The 13,495-nt window shown below is 43.2% G+C and overlaps 1 protein-coding gene across 1 annotated transcript in view; it reads left to right on the forward strand.

Moving 5' to 3' along the window:
• The window catches only part of LOC132413627 (ATP-binding cassette sub-family C member 4-like), a 166,363-nt gene that overhangs the window by 75,198 nt on the left and 77,670 nt on the right, over positions 1–13,495 (forward strand). Inside the window, exon 13 of the mRNA XM_059995698.1 lies at positions 6,701–6,780. Coding sequence (XP_059851681.1) covers positions 6,701–6,780 — 80 coding nt within the window. The remainder of the gene's footprint in view (positions 1–6,700; positions 6,781–13,495) is intronic.

A 13,495-nucleotide genomic window follows, 5' to 3' on the forward strand; every position in this document is an offset into this window, starting at 1 on the left:
AATTCTCTGTTTCTCGGTTTTCTTATCTGTAAAACGGGGATACTACTCACACCTACCTTATCTATATCTTAATATTGTAGACATTAAGCAGGTTCATATAGTCACAGTGCTGAGAACGTGGTCAGTGCCTAATGAATCTTCGTGACACTGACTACGTGGTGTCTGAGAACTTCCTCTCCTGTGAAATGGGAATAACTGCTGCCCCTCCTGTTTCACAAGACTGTCGTGAGGATTACATGAGACTGTCGAGGGCAGCATCTTGTGTGGATTTATTCAGCACATGTTGTTTAGTCCAGGCCCCGTGTGGAGCACAGGATGGTGAACTGCAGAGGCCCACACAGATCTCGTCTTACGAAGCCGTGGAGAGAAAGCAGTTGGAGGAGTACATGCTATAACAGCTGTGAAGTCCCTCCACTTTGTCAGTTAATGTGAAAACTACAGCCATAAAGGTGGGAGCATTAAGTGGGACTGGATGTCTGTTATCACAGCCTGAGTGCTCATGACCAGTTAACCAGGCTCTTCATGTTCAAGACCTGTAGGCTTCTCCAGACGCTGAGTTGTTATTCAAGGATTTGGGACCAAGTTTAAATCTTCGAGGTCACTAATCTTAGAGCAGCCGGCACACCAGTGTTATCTTGCCTCCCCCTCCTGTATCTATTAGTGGGACTTCATTCCTTCAAGAAAATACAAGCCAAAATAAGTACTGCAAACACAGGCCTAGTTAGCCCAGAAGGTTTAGGGGTCATGAATTATTTACTCTTGAGTCAATAGATTAAATCTATTTAATCTGCTCTTTAGTGGTAGATTAAATTGAACGCTTCCCTGTAGCTTATTTTCAAAAGTGGAATTTGGACTAGGTTATTTATGGTCGGCTTTGGTTCTGGTATGGGATGTCATGAAGAGAAAACCACATATGTTGGCTCTGTGGAAGCTGTGGTTCACGGAACCAGACTATCCAAGCTTCCAAGTTCTGTTGTCTGTCAGTCAAGGAAGAGAAACTGTCAAACACCTAATACGTTTCCCTGGGATTTAGTTTTATATTCAGGATGAATCTTGGCACTTATTTGGGTAAAATATTTGATACCTGATAGTTTTACCTTATAAACTCCAGGCCCTTAAGAAGTAAAGAGGAGTAATTGATCCATTGTAACATATCAGTAGACATTTAAAAACTATTATTGGACAGGGTGTTGGGATGTAGGTGGAGATGTTGCTTAGTTGCCTAAAGGCCTCTTGCTGCTGAGTACCAGAACTTGGTGGTGTTTCCACTGACGGTTTCCTAAATCCTGTTGCTCTATTTCACGACATTCTTTAGGCTGCCACCATACTGATGGCCTGTTCTAACAGCAAAGACTAAGAAAATGCGGAGCGCCCTGACTTCCGCAGCTCCCTCTCCTGTTCTCAGGCTCGTCCGAGCTGAATGAGTTTGTGTAAGGTGATGCAGGATGTCCAGGCTGGCCCGCCTGCCTTAGTGGCTCCCTCATGCACGCAGGGGTCCTTTTCAGCCTGGTGACCGTCTCCGTGTTCCACTGAACACCCTCTCCATTGGACCCATTTTGCCCCATCCCCTTGCACGGTACCTGGAAGGTTCAGGTATATTTTCTTTGCCCCTTTGGAGGGACTCCGCTCTTTTTCTCCATTGGCTGATTGGACGTAGATCCCATTTCTCACCAGGACAATGGATCTTTTATTGTCCTCCCTGCCCCACCACATTCCACTGGACTCAGAGCCTGGCCTTGACCCAGGACTCCTGGATGCTGAATCTCTGCAACGGCTGATTCTAATCAAAAGAATTAGGTTCTAGAACCATTAGTGAAGCTAGCTGTGGGCCCATATAAACAAGTTCACGTTATCAAAGCGTTCACGAAACATCTGTTCTGACTTACCCTCAAGGTCAGGTGTGGCCTAGTGTGGGGTCTTTTTTTGCTGGTGCCTAACACCACTTTGTGGTAAAGAATGGGGCTCAAAAAGACACACACTACATCATGGCGAACCTCAAAAACATTACACTGAGTGAAAAAGTCAGACCGAGAGACCACATTATTGCACGATTCCATTTGGATGTTATGTCCTGAAAAAGCAAATTTATAGAGAAAGAAAGTAGATTAGTGGTTGCCTGAGGCTGGGAGTGGGAGTCCTGTAAATGGCACAAGGGATCTCACTGTGGGCATAAAAGTGTCTTAAAACTGATTTTTGGTGACGGTTGCATCACTCAGTAAAGTTACAAAGATTCATTGAATTGTACACCTGAAATGGGCGAATTTCATGAGATGTAAAATATACCTCAATAAAAATATACTTCGGTATTTTGTATGTAAATATACCTTTTTTTGTTGTTTTAAAAAAAATAATAAGGCCCAGATTAGACATGGGAACTTCCAAGTTTTAAATTACAGTTTGGTTATAAGTAAGCAGAGGAGTCCTGGGTATGGGTCAGGTGTTAGAATTCTAGAGGTGACTGACTCCCGCTTAGATTGTAGACTCGGTTCTTAAAATATGATCATCCTGAATTTGTATTTTGACAAGAAGTTCAAATGTCATCGTTCATGATATTCTGTCTTATGGACAAGATAGAAAACTGTGAACCAGAGCAGTTAGGAGGACCCTGATGGTTCTTGGATACCATGGACTTCAAGGGGGGTACCTCCCTCCTCCTCTCTTCCCCCCCTTTTCCTCCCTCCCTCCTCCCTTTTACCTCCTTCTTCCTCCTGACCCTCTTTCCCTGTCTTTCTCTTGCTCTCCCCTCCCTGCTTTACCTTTTTACACAATATGCAGTTATCGTAGAAAGTCCAAAAAAATTAAAATTGTACATAGTACATTATAGACTTGTTTCAGGCTTGTTCGGGTTGTTTTCTACTTTTGACTTGACAGATATGCCACATTCAGCCTTTTGATGAACTTATTAACTCTTGGGGATATGTTCCTAGAAATGGAATTTTGGGGTCAGAAGGGATGCACTCTTAGAGTTGTTTATACATATCGCTCAGTTGTTCCCCCAAATCTACCTGTGCAGAGCGATGTGGATTTTCATTTTACATGTGTCCAAAATGTGATCTGGCCTCCAGAATGTACTGTTATTGTTGGCTTTATGATTCACTATATCCTATGCAGGATAGAGGAGGTGGTGAAACCAATTTACCCCAGTACCTGGGGTACTGATTTTAATACTGGGCGCAAGGCATTAACTGAGACTGTCCATCTGAGTCTGGACAAGAGGCAGCGGCCAAGATAGGACACCGAGCCTTATGAGGGATCATTGAGGCACCAGGGAGTAGTTGCTGGAAAGGATATGATTCACTTCAGTCGAGTATTTGAAAGGCTGTCATATCAAGAGAAATTAGGTTCCCTTTGTGTGGTTATAAGGGCAGAAGAAGTGGCAGAGGTTGGATGTTCTAGGAAGGCAAGATTCGGTTTGATGTGAGAAATCCCTGTCTAACAGAACAGACTGAAAATGGATTGGGTTCCCGGTGTTCATGTGAATCCCCCTTCCCTCTACCACCCTGGAGATACTCCAGCAGGGAGCACATGTCATTTGGATGAAGAGTCATGGCATGTGTGTGAAGGGAATTCATCGTAAGGATTTCATTTGGAGACTTTTGAGAAAACTTTAACACTATGAGGCCATGAACTTAAAATCACAGCTCTGTCTCCAACAGTCTGTCCCTAAGCCCGATGAAATACTCTGCAAATACCATTCATTCTCTTAATGTTTCTTAGCGCAAGGAAGTAGCTACTGAACTTTCTGATTTCACATTTTCTACACTCAGCTCATTGGTGAACAAGACTTTAGTTTTTTGACCTGCTTTGATGTTCGGTTCCATTTTTGTAGTCATTGTATGTGGGGAGATAGTTTTTCTCATTGTTTTTGTTTTCCTTGTATTTTACACTATTTGCCAACCCTGGGTCTCTCAGACCTTAAGACTTGCACATCTGGTGAAAGGTAAAGGGGTAGTTTTCACTTACTGTTCATCCCTGAGTAGCCTTTTCATCTTAAAAAATTCTTGTACTGCTTTCAACACCTTCTAAGAAAAATCATACTTGCAGTGTTTCTGAATCCTGCTATGTTAAAAAGTTGCATTTTTCCGTCAAAGAAATCACAAGCATTTAAACTATGTCTTTTGTGACGTGTGTTTTCCTTATTTCTATATTGCTACTTTGGGAAGTTAAAAAATGACTGGGAGGCCGCAAAATCCATAAGAATATGTGGAAAAATTGTCCATCTGATTTTAATATTTTTAAAGCAGAATTGATTAAATCATAGCCCAAGCTCTTGCCCCTCGAAGTGTGATCTGGGAAATAGTTTAAACGGGGGTCACCTGACAGCTGGGAAGAAATGCAGACTCTCTAGCTCCCCCAGCACTCCTGAATCAGCAAGTGCATTTTAACAGGTGGACGTTGCTACAGTGTCTGGTAGACTTTCCGAGGTGACGTGATGCTGCAGAACCTGGGGGGAATAGTCAGTACCTCACCTTGGTGGCTGAGCACCTGTTAACTCACCGGGCATTGTGACTGGGTTCTTCACCTGCATGAGCCTTTTAATCCTGAGAATCACCTTCTAAAGCAAGCATTCCTAGAGGCTCCGAAAATTTGTCCCTGGTCCTCCAAACGTGTCACTAAAAGACGGTTTCTGGAGTCTGTATTTCCTAAGCCTGAGACAGGAGAATTGAGGCCCAGCCTGTAACGGCCTGGCCTGGCTGAGGGCGAAAGCCTCCAATGTCTGCAGCCCCCGGCTTGGGCGCACCCTGTGCTTCCGGTGAGCCAGGCGCCCCGCGGAGGACAGCAGAGCTGGCTCATCCCGGCAGCGGAAACTCAGCGCCCAGCCTCTGCTCATTCAGTGTCCAGCTGTGGCTTGGTGTGAAGGGCCTCGGGAGAAAGTCACCTCTGACAGAGGTCAGGAAGAGCACCTAGAGGCCCCACATCTCACCTGCAGGCTGGCTTCCTGGAGCCTCAATTATGAAAGAAGTTCAGGGGCCTAGATAACATATTTCTCAGGAGTTGCTACCCCAAAATAGGCTATATGTTTGTGTGTATGTGTGTGTGCGTGTCTTCAATTTCTTTAAATTTAATCATAAAACGACTAGTGTCGACTGAAAAAAAAATGTACAACCTAAAAGTTGAGAGTTATGCTTTATTCTGTGGACAAAACTGAGGACTTAAGCCCGGGCCACGCCTCTGAGATAGCTCTGAGACACTGCTCCAAAGAGGCAAGGCAGGGGCGGAGCCAGGATACATTGTAGTTTTTGCAACAAAGAACAGGTAGCCAGCATATCAAAAGATTACTGTTAATAAAAGAAAACCAGATATCTCAAGTTAGGGAATTTACTGCTTTTCTATGTATGGGAAGATGCAACAGTCCAGGCTCACTGAAATCATTCCTTTGATGTGCACCTCAGCTCTCCGGGGCCAGTATCCTGTGTTTTCTCATCCTGAGTTTCCTCAGGGTGCACCATCGCGGGGTTGGCTGCAGTGCCTGATGGCTGCAGCATCCTTTGTTTACTTGATACGGCAGGCGGCATTTTTAGTTTACACTAGATATTTATTAGAAATTATTTCTCATCTTCCAATCCTGCAGCCTTTAGGATACACTGTTTTTGTGGATTCTGAGAAGGGAAATAAAATCAGTGATGATCTTTAGTCACTAATGTTTCTGTTTTCCTGCTTCCATCCCTCTGGTCTTCCTGGATGCTTAAGCATCAGTCTGTGTTTGTCACACCCAGTGCACCTCTGAAAATAACAACTTATTACCCCAATAGTAAACTCACAACTTGGAAATGGCAGGAATCTACAATTTCCCAAGATGTGAGGTCCTGTGAACCATCTGGAGGGAAAACATTACAGAGAAGTTATAATTATGTTTATTTAAAAAGTATCACTTAGCAAAATTACTTTTGATCACTAAAGCAAAATTAGTGTGACAATTAGGATTAATTTAGGTATTGTGCAACTGTTTATTTGCTGACTTAGCACTTGGAATGAGTCTTAGACGGGATGGATCTAAAAGGAGGGAACATTCTCAAATCCACCAGCCCTTCCCGATACTGCCACAAGATTTTCCCCGTGTTCTTTTTTTTTTAAATAAGTTTATTTATTTTATTTTTAGCCGCATTGGGTCTTCGTTGCTGCGCACAGGCTTTCTCTGGTTGCGGTGAGCGGGGACTACTCTTCGTTGTGGTGTGCGGGATTCTCAATGTGGTGGTTTCTCTTGTTGCGGAGCACGGGCTCTAGGCATTTAGGCTTCAGTAATTGTGGCGCGTGGGCTCAGTAGTTGTGGTGCGTGGGCTCAGTAGTTGTGGCGTGCGGGCTCTAGAACACAGGCTTGGTAGTTGTGGTGCACGGGCTTAGTTGCTCCGTGGCATGTGGGATCTTCCCAGACCAGGGCTCGAACCCGCGTCCCCTGCATTGGCAGGCGGATTCTTAACCACTACGCTACCAGGGAAGCCCTTCCCCCCAGTCTTTTGTAATAAAAACCAGGTTTCAATTTCGGCTCCCCCACCCACTGCCAGTTGGTGGCATTTTTGTTTCTCTTTAGATATCATTCTATTTTCTCTTTCTTTACCACTGACATTGGCTTATTTCATATGAATCTGTAATATATTACATACATATACTTTAAAAATATTGTTTTGATTTGTTCGTGAGATGTTTCTCTTAAAGGGCTTGTGTGGGGAAATGAGTAATTTCTCATATCCTGTTCTTGCAGGAAGAATTTTGAATCGTTTCTCCAAAGACGTTGGGCATATGGATGACTTGCTGCCCCTGACATTTCTTGATTTCATCCAGGTAACTAACAGTCATGTCAGAGTTCTCACAGCGCAAAGCAAAGTGCCTGTTTTTCAAGGCCTTTTCACAGGGGCTGAGATGGGCCTTTCAGCCTGACTGTGTTATCTTAATTAAGTAAAAGGCCACGTTTGTAAGAGAAAGGTATGGTTGTGATCGGGAGGCTGAGTTAACATGAGTGACACCTGCTGTAGGAGTGGCTACACAGTCACGGTCAAGGTTGGTTCAAAGCAGTGACATGCTTGGTAAGTGGTTCTCCCGCTGCCGTTCAGCTGTCTGGCGTGGATTCCCTTTAACTGTGAGCACATTTCAAAACAGAGAAAAACAATCACCTCTCACGGAAAGATAGCCTAGATTAACTAAATTATGCATCGGATTACCACAAAGGACAAATATTTACTGCACCAGTTTTTTTTTTTTTGGATAAAGCCAGGTGGGGTTACTTACAAAGAAAGGAATAGTAATAATAAGGTGAAAATAATACTTGAGCAAAGACAACAGAGAGCAGTAATGGAAGATACAGAGATATGGGATCAAAGTCATCTCAGAAAATGTCTTTTTTTGTTTTTATAGACAGCTTTTCTTTTCACACGTTGATTGCTCTGTCTTAAGGTGTCTTTAAAAAAAAACCAGAAATACCCACAGGAATATCTTGTATCCAGCCTTTGTTTTGTCTGTGAACTTGAGGTTCTAAAGAATAATGTTGGGTCATCTCATCTCTCATCCTCTCATTCAGTATTGTTGCTCATGTGGGATGTTTTTTCTGTTACTGAATTTTGTCTGCTTTAAAGTGATTCAGGCTTTGGGGACTTTCTTCATTAATTAATTAATTTTGGTAATGAAATGTATTTATCAGAAGCTGCACAGAGACATGCAGCAATGAATATCTCACTGCTAACAGCATAGCCTATGGGCAGAGGCTTCCACTGTTTACCAACGTGAACTAAGCGGTGACTCAGAGGCAGAGTACTTTTACTGCAAAGATGTTTGATGGGATATGTCTGATTTTATTTTTCTCTTCTGCAAACTTATGTTATAAATATGTCCTGCTGGGTTAAGCCATGTGATTTATCCCCAGAAGCAGTCTTTCACTATAACAGTGTCACGTTTTGACAGTGATCATTAACTACATTGAGATTTTGTGAAAGGTTCTGTTTCTTTGCTACTACAGGCAAGGCCAAGGTTAGGTTTCCAAAGCTGGCGGGCCCACCGTGTGCTGAGCCCATGGTTAGTTAACCATCATGATCAGAATCCGTCACATGTTTTTGTATGACGTACAGAGGGACAGGGATAGATGCTACCTGATTTCAGATAAAACATGCGCAGTCGTGTGAGGAGAGAAAATTCTGGTCTCACTGATTCCCAGTCCCAGCTCTGCCACTTTTAGTTCAGTTATCTTGAAGTTTGGGACCTCCAGGTGGAGGCGTCCTGCAGGTCATTGGAAGTAAGAGTCTGGTGTTTGAGAGAGAGACCTGGGATGAGCCTGGTGCCTGCGTATTCTTCACTGAGCAGGTAATAGCTGAATCTGTGACGATGGATCAGATTGCCCAGAGAGGGCTTCCCTGGTGGCGCAGTGGTTGAGAGTCTGCCTGCCGATGCAGGGGACACGGGTTCGTGCCCCGGTCTGGGAAGATCCCACATGCCGTGGAGTGGCTGGGCCCGTAAGCCATGGCCGCTGAGCCTGCGCGTCCGGAGCCTGTGCTCCGCAACGGGAGAGGCTGCAACAGTGAGAGGCCCGTGTACCGCAAAAAAAAAAGATTGCCCAGAGAGAGTGAAGCATTTTTAGGGACCAAGATCAGAAACTTACGGAAGCCTCCATATTCAGAGAGGAAGCCAAGAGAGGAGGGAAGCAGAGGAGACACACAATGAACAGCAAGGAAGAGAGGAGGAAATAGGTTGGGGAACCGAGGAAGGGCAGGCCTGTTCGATGCAAAGGAGAAGCTAAGTCCCTGGAAAGTTGTCAGTTGATTTAGAAATCAGGAGGCTTCTGGTGACCTAAGAAGCAGGTTTCAGATGGGCGGGGCCAGACTGCAAAGGGCTGCAAATTCAGGAGGCGTGGAGGAAGCTGAAGTGAAGGCAGGCTACTCCTGGAAGGAGTCTGAGTAAAACCAGAGAGAGGCCCATCCGGAATGTAGGGTCTGCGGAGGAGTTGCTGGTTGGGTGTTTAGTTTTGGGGTTGGGGGTGTGTGGTGGGTAATATTTTCCTCTGCCCCTCCTTCCCCTCAACAAACAGGGATCAGCGTTGACGCCCTGAAGTATGGGGGTGGGTCAGGCAGGAATCCTCCCCTCCAGGCCCCCAAGGGGAGGGAGACACACAGAGATCCACCCCTGGCCGCCTTTGGAATCCTAACTGTGGCAGCGCCCTGGGGGAAGTCCTGGAAGGCAAACTGGGTGTGGGGCTGGAGGTAGTAAGGGAGCCTGGTCCAGGAGGTGGGCGTGGCTTCTAGAAAGCGACCTTTGATCCCAGATGAGAGGAAAAGGCCTCTGTGGATAGTGGGGCAGGAGGGGCTGCTGAAGCCGTGTTCCCAGTGGGAACCAGTCTTTTCTCTCTGTCGTCAACTGAGGGTGGAATCGGGAAGGGGCTTGAAGGTGTTTGTTCACTTCTGTTTTAAAGGACATAGTTAGTGCCAAATGTGCTCGAACTCATTTTTGATGATTCTGCTTATCCTTGGTATATTTGATAAACCTTGGAAGATACTTGATCATGTTCATTTTTATTTTTACTACTTCTAAAGTGTTTATTCCATATACTTTTTCCTCATCTAATTCCTTGTCATTCCCGTAAATGAGATATCAGATAATTCATTTAATATCTTGTAATAGCGATGCCAAGTATGGCTGATGAAAACCCTGGATTCTGAGTAGTGGTCCATACTGCAGGACAGTCCATTCCCACAGGCAGTGTCATTCAGAGACCACATCCCAGCAGAGGGCGATCACGAGTTTGTACACCATCATGTACACTGACTCTTGCAGCTACCAGATATGTTGCCTGTCCAGTCACATTATAGTTGCTGTGGCCAAAGTGGAGCTGTTTGCAATTCCAAAGGAAGAAGGAAGGCAGCATAAAAAAAAATTATGTAGTGTGATTCCACATGATAATCATTTATGACGTCAACAGCTTTAAAGTGTGGTGGAGTGGGGAGCCCCGCGGTCTTCCTTTCCAAGCTTGAGTCCTAGCTCTCCCTCTTACTGTCTCTGTCCCACAAAGCCACACCTCCTTATCTGTAAAATAAAGAAAATAATACCAAATTCCGTAAGGGTTGTTGGGAAAACAAAATGAAGTCGTTTTAATAAAATTCTTTGCATAACATCTAAGTGCATGTTGAGCACTAAATAATGGGTAGTTATTTTTGAAAGACCACTTGTAGGGACTCTCCTGGTGGTCCAGTGGCTAGGACTCCATCCTCCCAGTGCAGGGGGCCTGGGTTCGATCTCTGGTCAGGGAACTAGATCCCACATGCCTCAACTAAGAGGTTGCATGCCACAACTAAAAGATCCCACATGCCGCAACAAAGATCGATGATCCTGTGTGCCGCAACTAAGACCCTGTGCAGCCAAATAAATAAATACATAAAAATTTTAAAATAAATAAACACCGCATGTATTTTTTGTTTTGTTTTTGTTTTTTTGCGGTATGCGGGCCTCTCACTGCTGTGGCCTCTCCCGTCGCAAAGCACAGGTTCCGGACACGCAGGCTCAGCGGCCATGGCTCACGGGCCCAGCCGCTCCGTGGCATGTGGGATCTTCCCGGACCGGGGCATGAACCTGCGTCCCCTGCATCGGCAGGCGGACTCTCTACCACTGCGCCACCAGGGAAGCCCTGTATTTTTAAGTAGGAGAAATAGTCTGATAATGGCATTATGTTGCATTAAAATAATTGTCGCAGATAGTTTCCAGGCTCATAAATATCGCCTCGTGAGTTTGTATTACAGAGATTCTAGGTTTGTAATCCCTGAAGATATTAATGGACACTTTCCCATGTAGACTCACAGAATAAAAATCAATTATTTTCAAGATAGACCGTTGAGCACGAAATATTTCAAATTAATGTAGTTTTCATACGATTTGCCAGAGTCCCAGATAACATTAAGGAATCTTAATTATCTACAGTTCTTGTCATTAAAATCATCACTTCCAAGAAGTCTTCCTATTAGTAAAATAAGTGAAGACGAAGGTAAGATGTGGAAGTCAGGTTTAGGCATTTTAATTTTGTTTAAAAAAGTTTGGGACTGCTCTGAGCATGTGGACTTGCACATAGCTGCCCTCAGCAAAATGCTGTAATTTATTGAGGAAAATTGAATTGCAAAACCTTTTTCCCCACACACCCCTCATTCAGGGGAAAAAAAAAATCAGCAGCTTGGCTGAGCTCAAACAACTGACTTTTCATATCCTTTCACGGACACAAAGGGCTAGTCCTGAGGTTGCTTGAGCCACCAATGCTGGCAGTGGCGGGGACCACCATGGAACGTGTCATTCCCTCCTCACCACACACAAAACACATTGACTGCAGCTTTATGAAGTGAAAATGCCCAAGAAAAAGAAAATGTGAAGGAGGTGTTCTCAGTCATTTCTTTCCAGAGGGGGGAGCGCAAAAGAACAAGCTGGCTGCATCTGGATATTGGGAACAAAGCAAGCCTGAGACCAGGGGCTCATAGCTTGGGTCACTTGCTTTTATAGAAGCAAAGAGTGGAACTGCCTTTGCTTGTCTCAGTACCGCTGACCCTTGCATTTCATTGTGTAGAGATGTCAGGGAAAGTGTGTAGAAAGCATCTCAGCCTCTCTCACTGAACAATGACTTTGTCATTTTGAGGTTTCTGTGGTGTGTTGATCCCTTCCCCCACCCCCTCCCTGAAATCCCCATTGGAGATATTTATTTTAATATATATTTCATACTATTCCTTTGTGAATAGTTTCTTCCAGTCTGTGGCTTGCCTTTTTACATCCTTAATGGAGATCAAGTTTCAATTCTGATGAAGTCTAACATGTACCCTTTTGTTTCTTTTGTAGCTCATGTTTTTGTATCCTAAGAAATCTTTTTATCCTTAGGAGCGTGAAGATATTGATACTTTCCTATTCTGTCTTTTTAGAAATTGATGCATCTTGTGTTATTTTTTGTGTATGGAAGAGTAGTACATGGTTGAGGTTTATTTTTTTCCGGTTATTCTAGCCACATTTGTTAAAAACACTTTTATGCACTGAATTGGCACCTTGGTTAAAAATCATTTGACTGTATTTGAGGACGTCTGCGTCTGTAACTTTATTTTGTTCCACCGACCTGCTTATCTATCCTTATACCAATACTGCAGTCTTGGTTATTATACATTTTAGTAAGACTTGAAATCCAGTAGTTTAAGTCTTCTAATTTTGTACTTCTTTGTCAAGCTTGTTTTGATCATTCTAGATTCTTTTCTGTGTAAATTTTAGAAGCCTTTTCAAGCTGTTTTTTCCTGCTGGAATTTTTATTAATATTTTCTTTTATCTATAGATTGATTTGAGGAGTCTGAGTCTTAACAGTGTTGAATCTGCAATTATGAATATGGTATCTCTCCACTTATTTAGGTTTTCTTTAATTTTAGGAATGTTTTGTAATATAGACATCTTACACTTCTTTGGTTTAACTTATTCCTGAATATTTGATGTTTTTTTCATGACATTATTGTATTGTTTTTAATACCATTTTCAACTGCTTGTTGCTAGTTTATAGAAATACAGTTGATTTATTTGTGAATTCATTTTGCATTTCCTGGAGTTGGTGGTGGTGCTTTTAAAAATTCTGTAGGGTTTTGTACATAAGCAGTCATGTCAGCTGTAAATAATGACAGTTTTACTTCTCCATTTCCAATATTTATTTTCCTTTTTAGACTTATTGTTGTGGCTAGAGTTTCCAGTACAGCATGGAATAGAAGTGATAAGACATTCTTGTACTCTTAGGGCAAAATCTTTCAATATTTTTTCATTATGAATGATCTGAACTGTGATTTTTTTAGGTAGATATCTGTTATCAGATTGAAAACTTTTCCTTTAATTCCTCAATTGCCAAGAGTTTTATTTTTTATTTTTTTTAAATCAAGAATAGGTGTTGAGGTCTTTTCTGGTGACGCAGTGGTTGAGAGTCCGCCTGCCGGTGCAGGGGACACGGGTTCGTGCCCCGGTCCAGGAAGATCCCACATGCCGCGGAGCGGCTGGGCCCCTGAGCCATGGCCGCTGGGCCTGCGCATCCAGAGTCTGTGCTCCGCAACGGGAGAGGCCACAACAGTGAGAGGCCTGCGTACTGCAAAAAAAAAAAAAAAAAGAATAGGTGTTGAATTTGGACAAATATTTTTTCTACATCTCTTCAGATAATCATATGATTATTCACCTTTATTCTTTTAATGTGAATTATAGTGATTGGTATTTGAAGGTTAACCTTACATTCCTGGAATAAACTCCACTTGGTCATGATATAGTATCTTTTTTTAATGTATTATTGTATGTAATTTGTTAATGTTTGGCAAGAATTTTTGTTTCTGTTGTTCATGAGAATATTGGCCTGTAATTTGCTTTTCTTGAACTATTTTGTCGGCTTTTGGTATCAGAATTATGCAGGTCTCAAAAAAGACAGGAAATATTTCCATTTTGTGGTGGTCAGTTTTATGTGTCAACTTGACCAGACTACATTCTCCAGTTATTCAATCAAAAGGTAATCTAGGTGTTGTTGTGTAGGTATTTTGTAGAT

Source organism: Delphinus delphis, chromosome 18 (assembly GCF_949987515.2).
Source record: "Delphinus delphis chromosome 18, mDelDel1.2, whole genome shotgun sequence".
In the NCBI taxonomy this organism is placed as follows: Eukaryota; Metazoa; Chordata; class Mammalia; order Artiodactyla; family Delphinidae; genus Delphinus; species Delphinus delphis.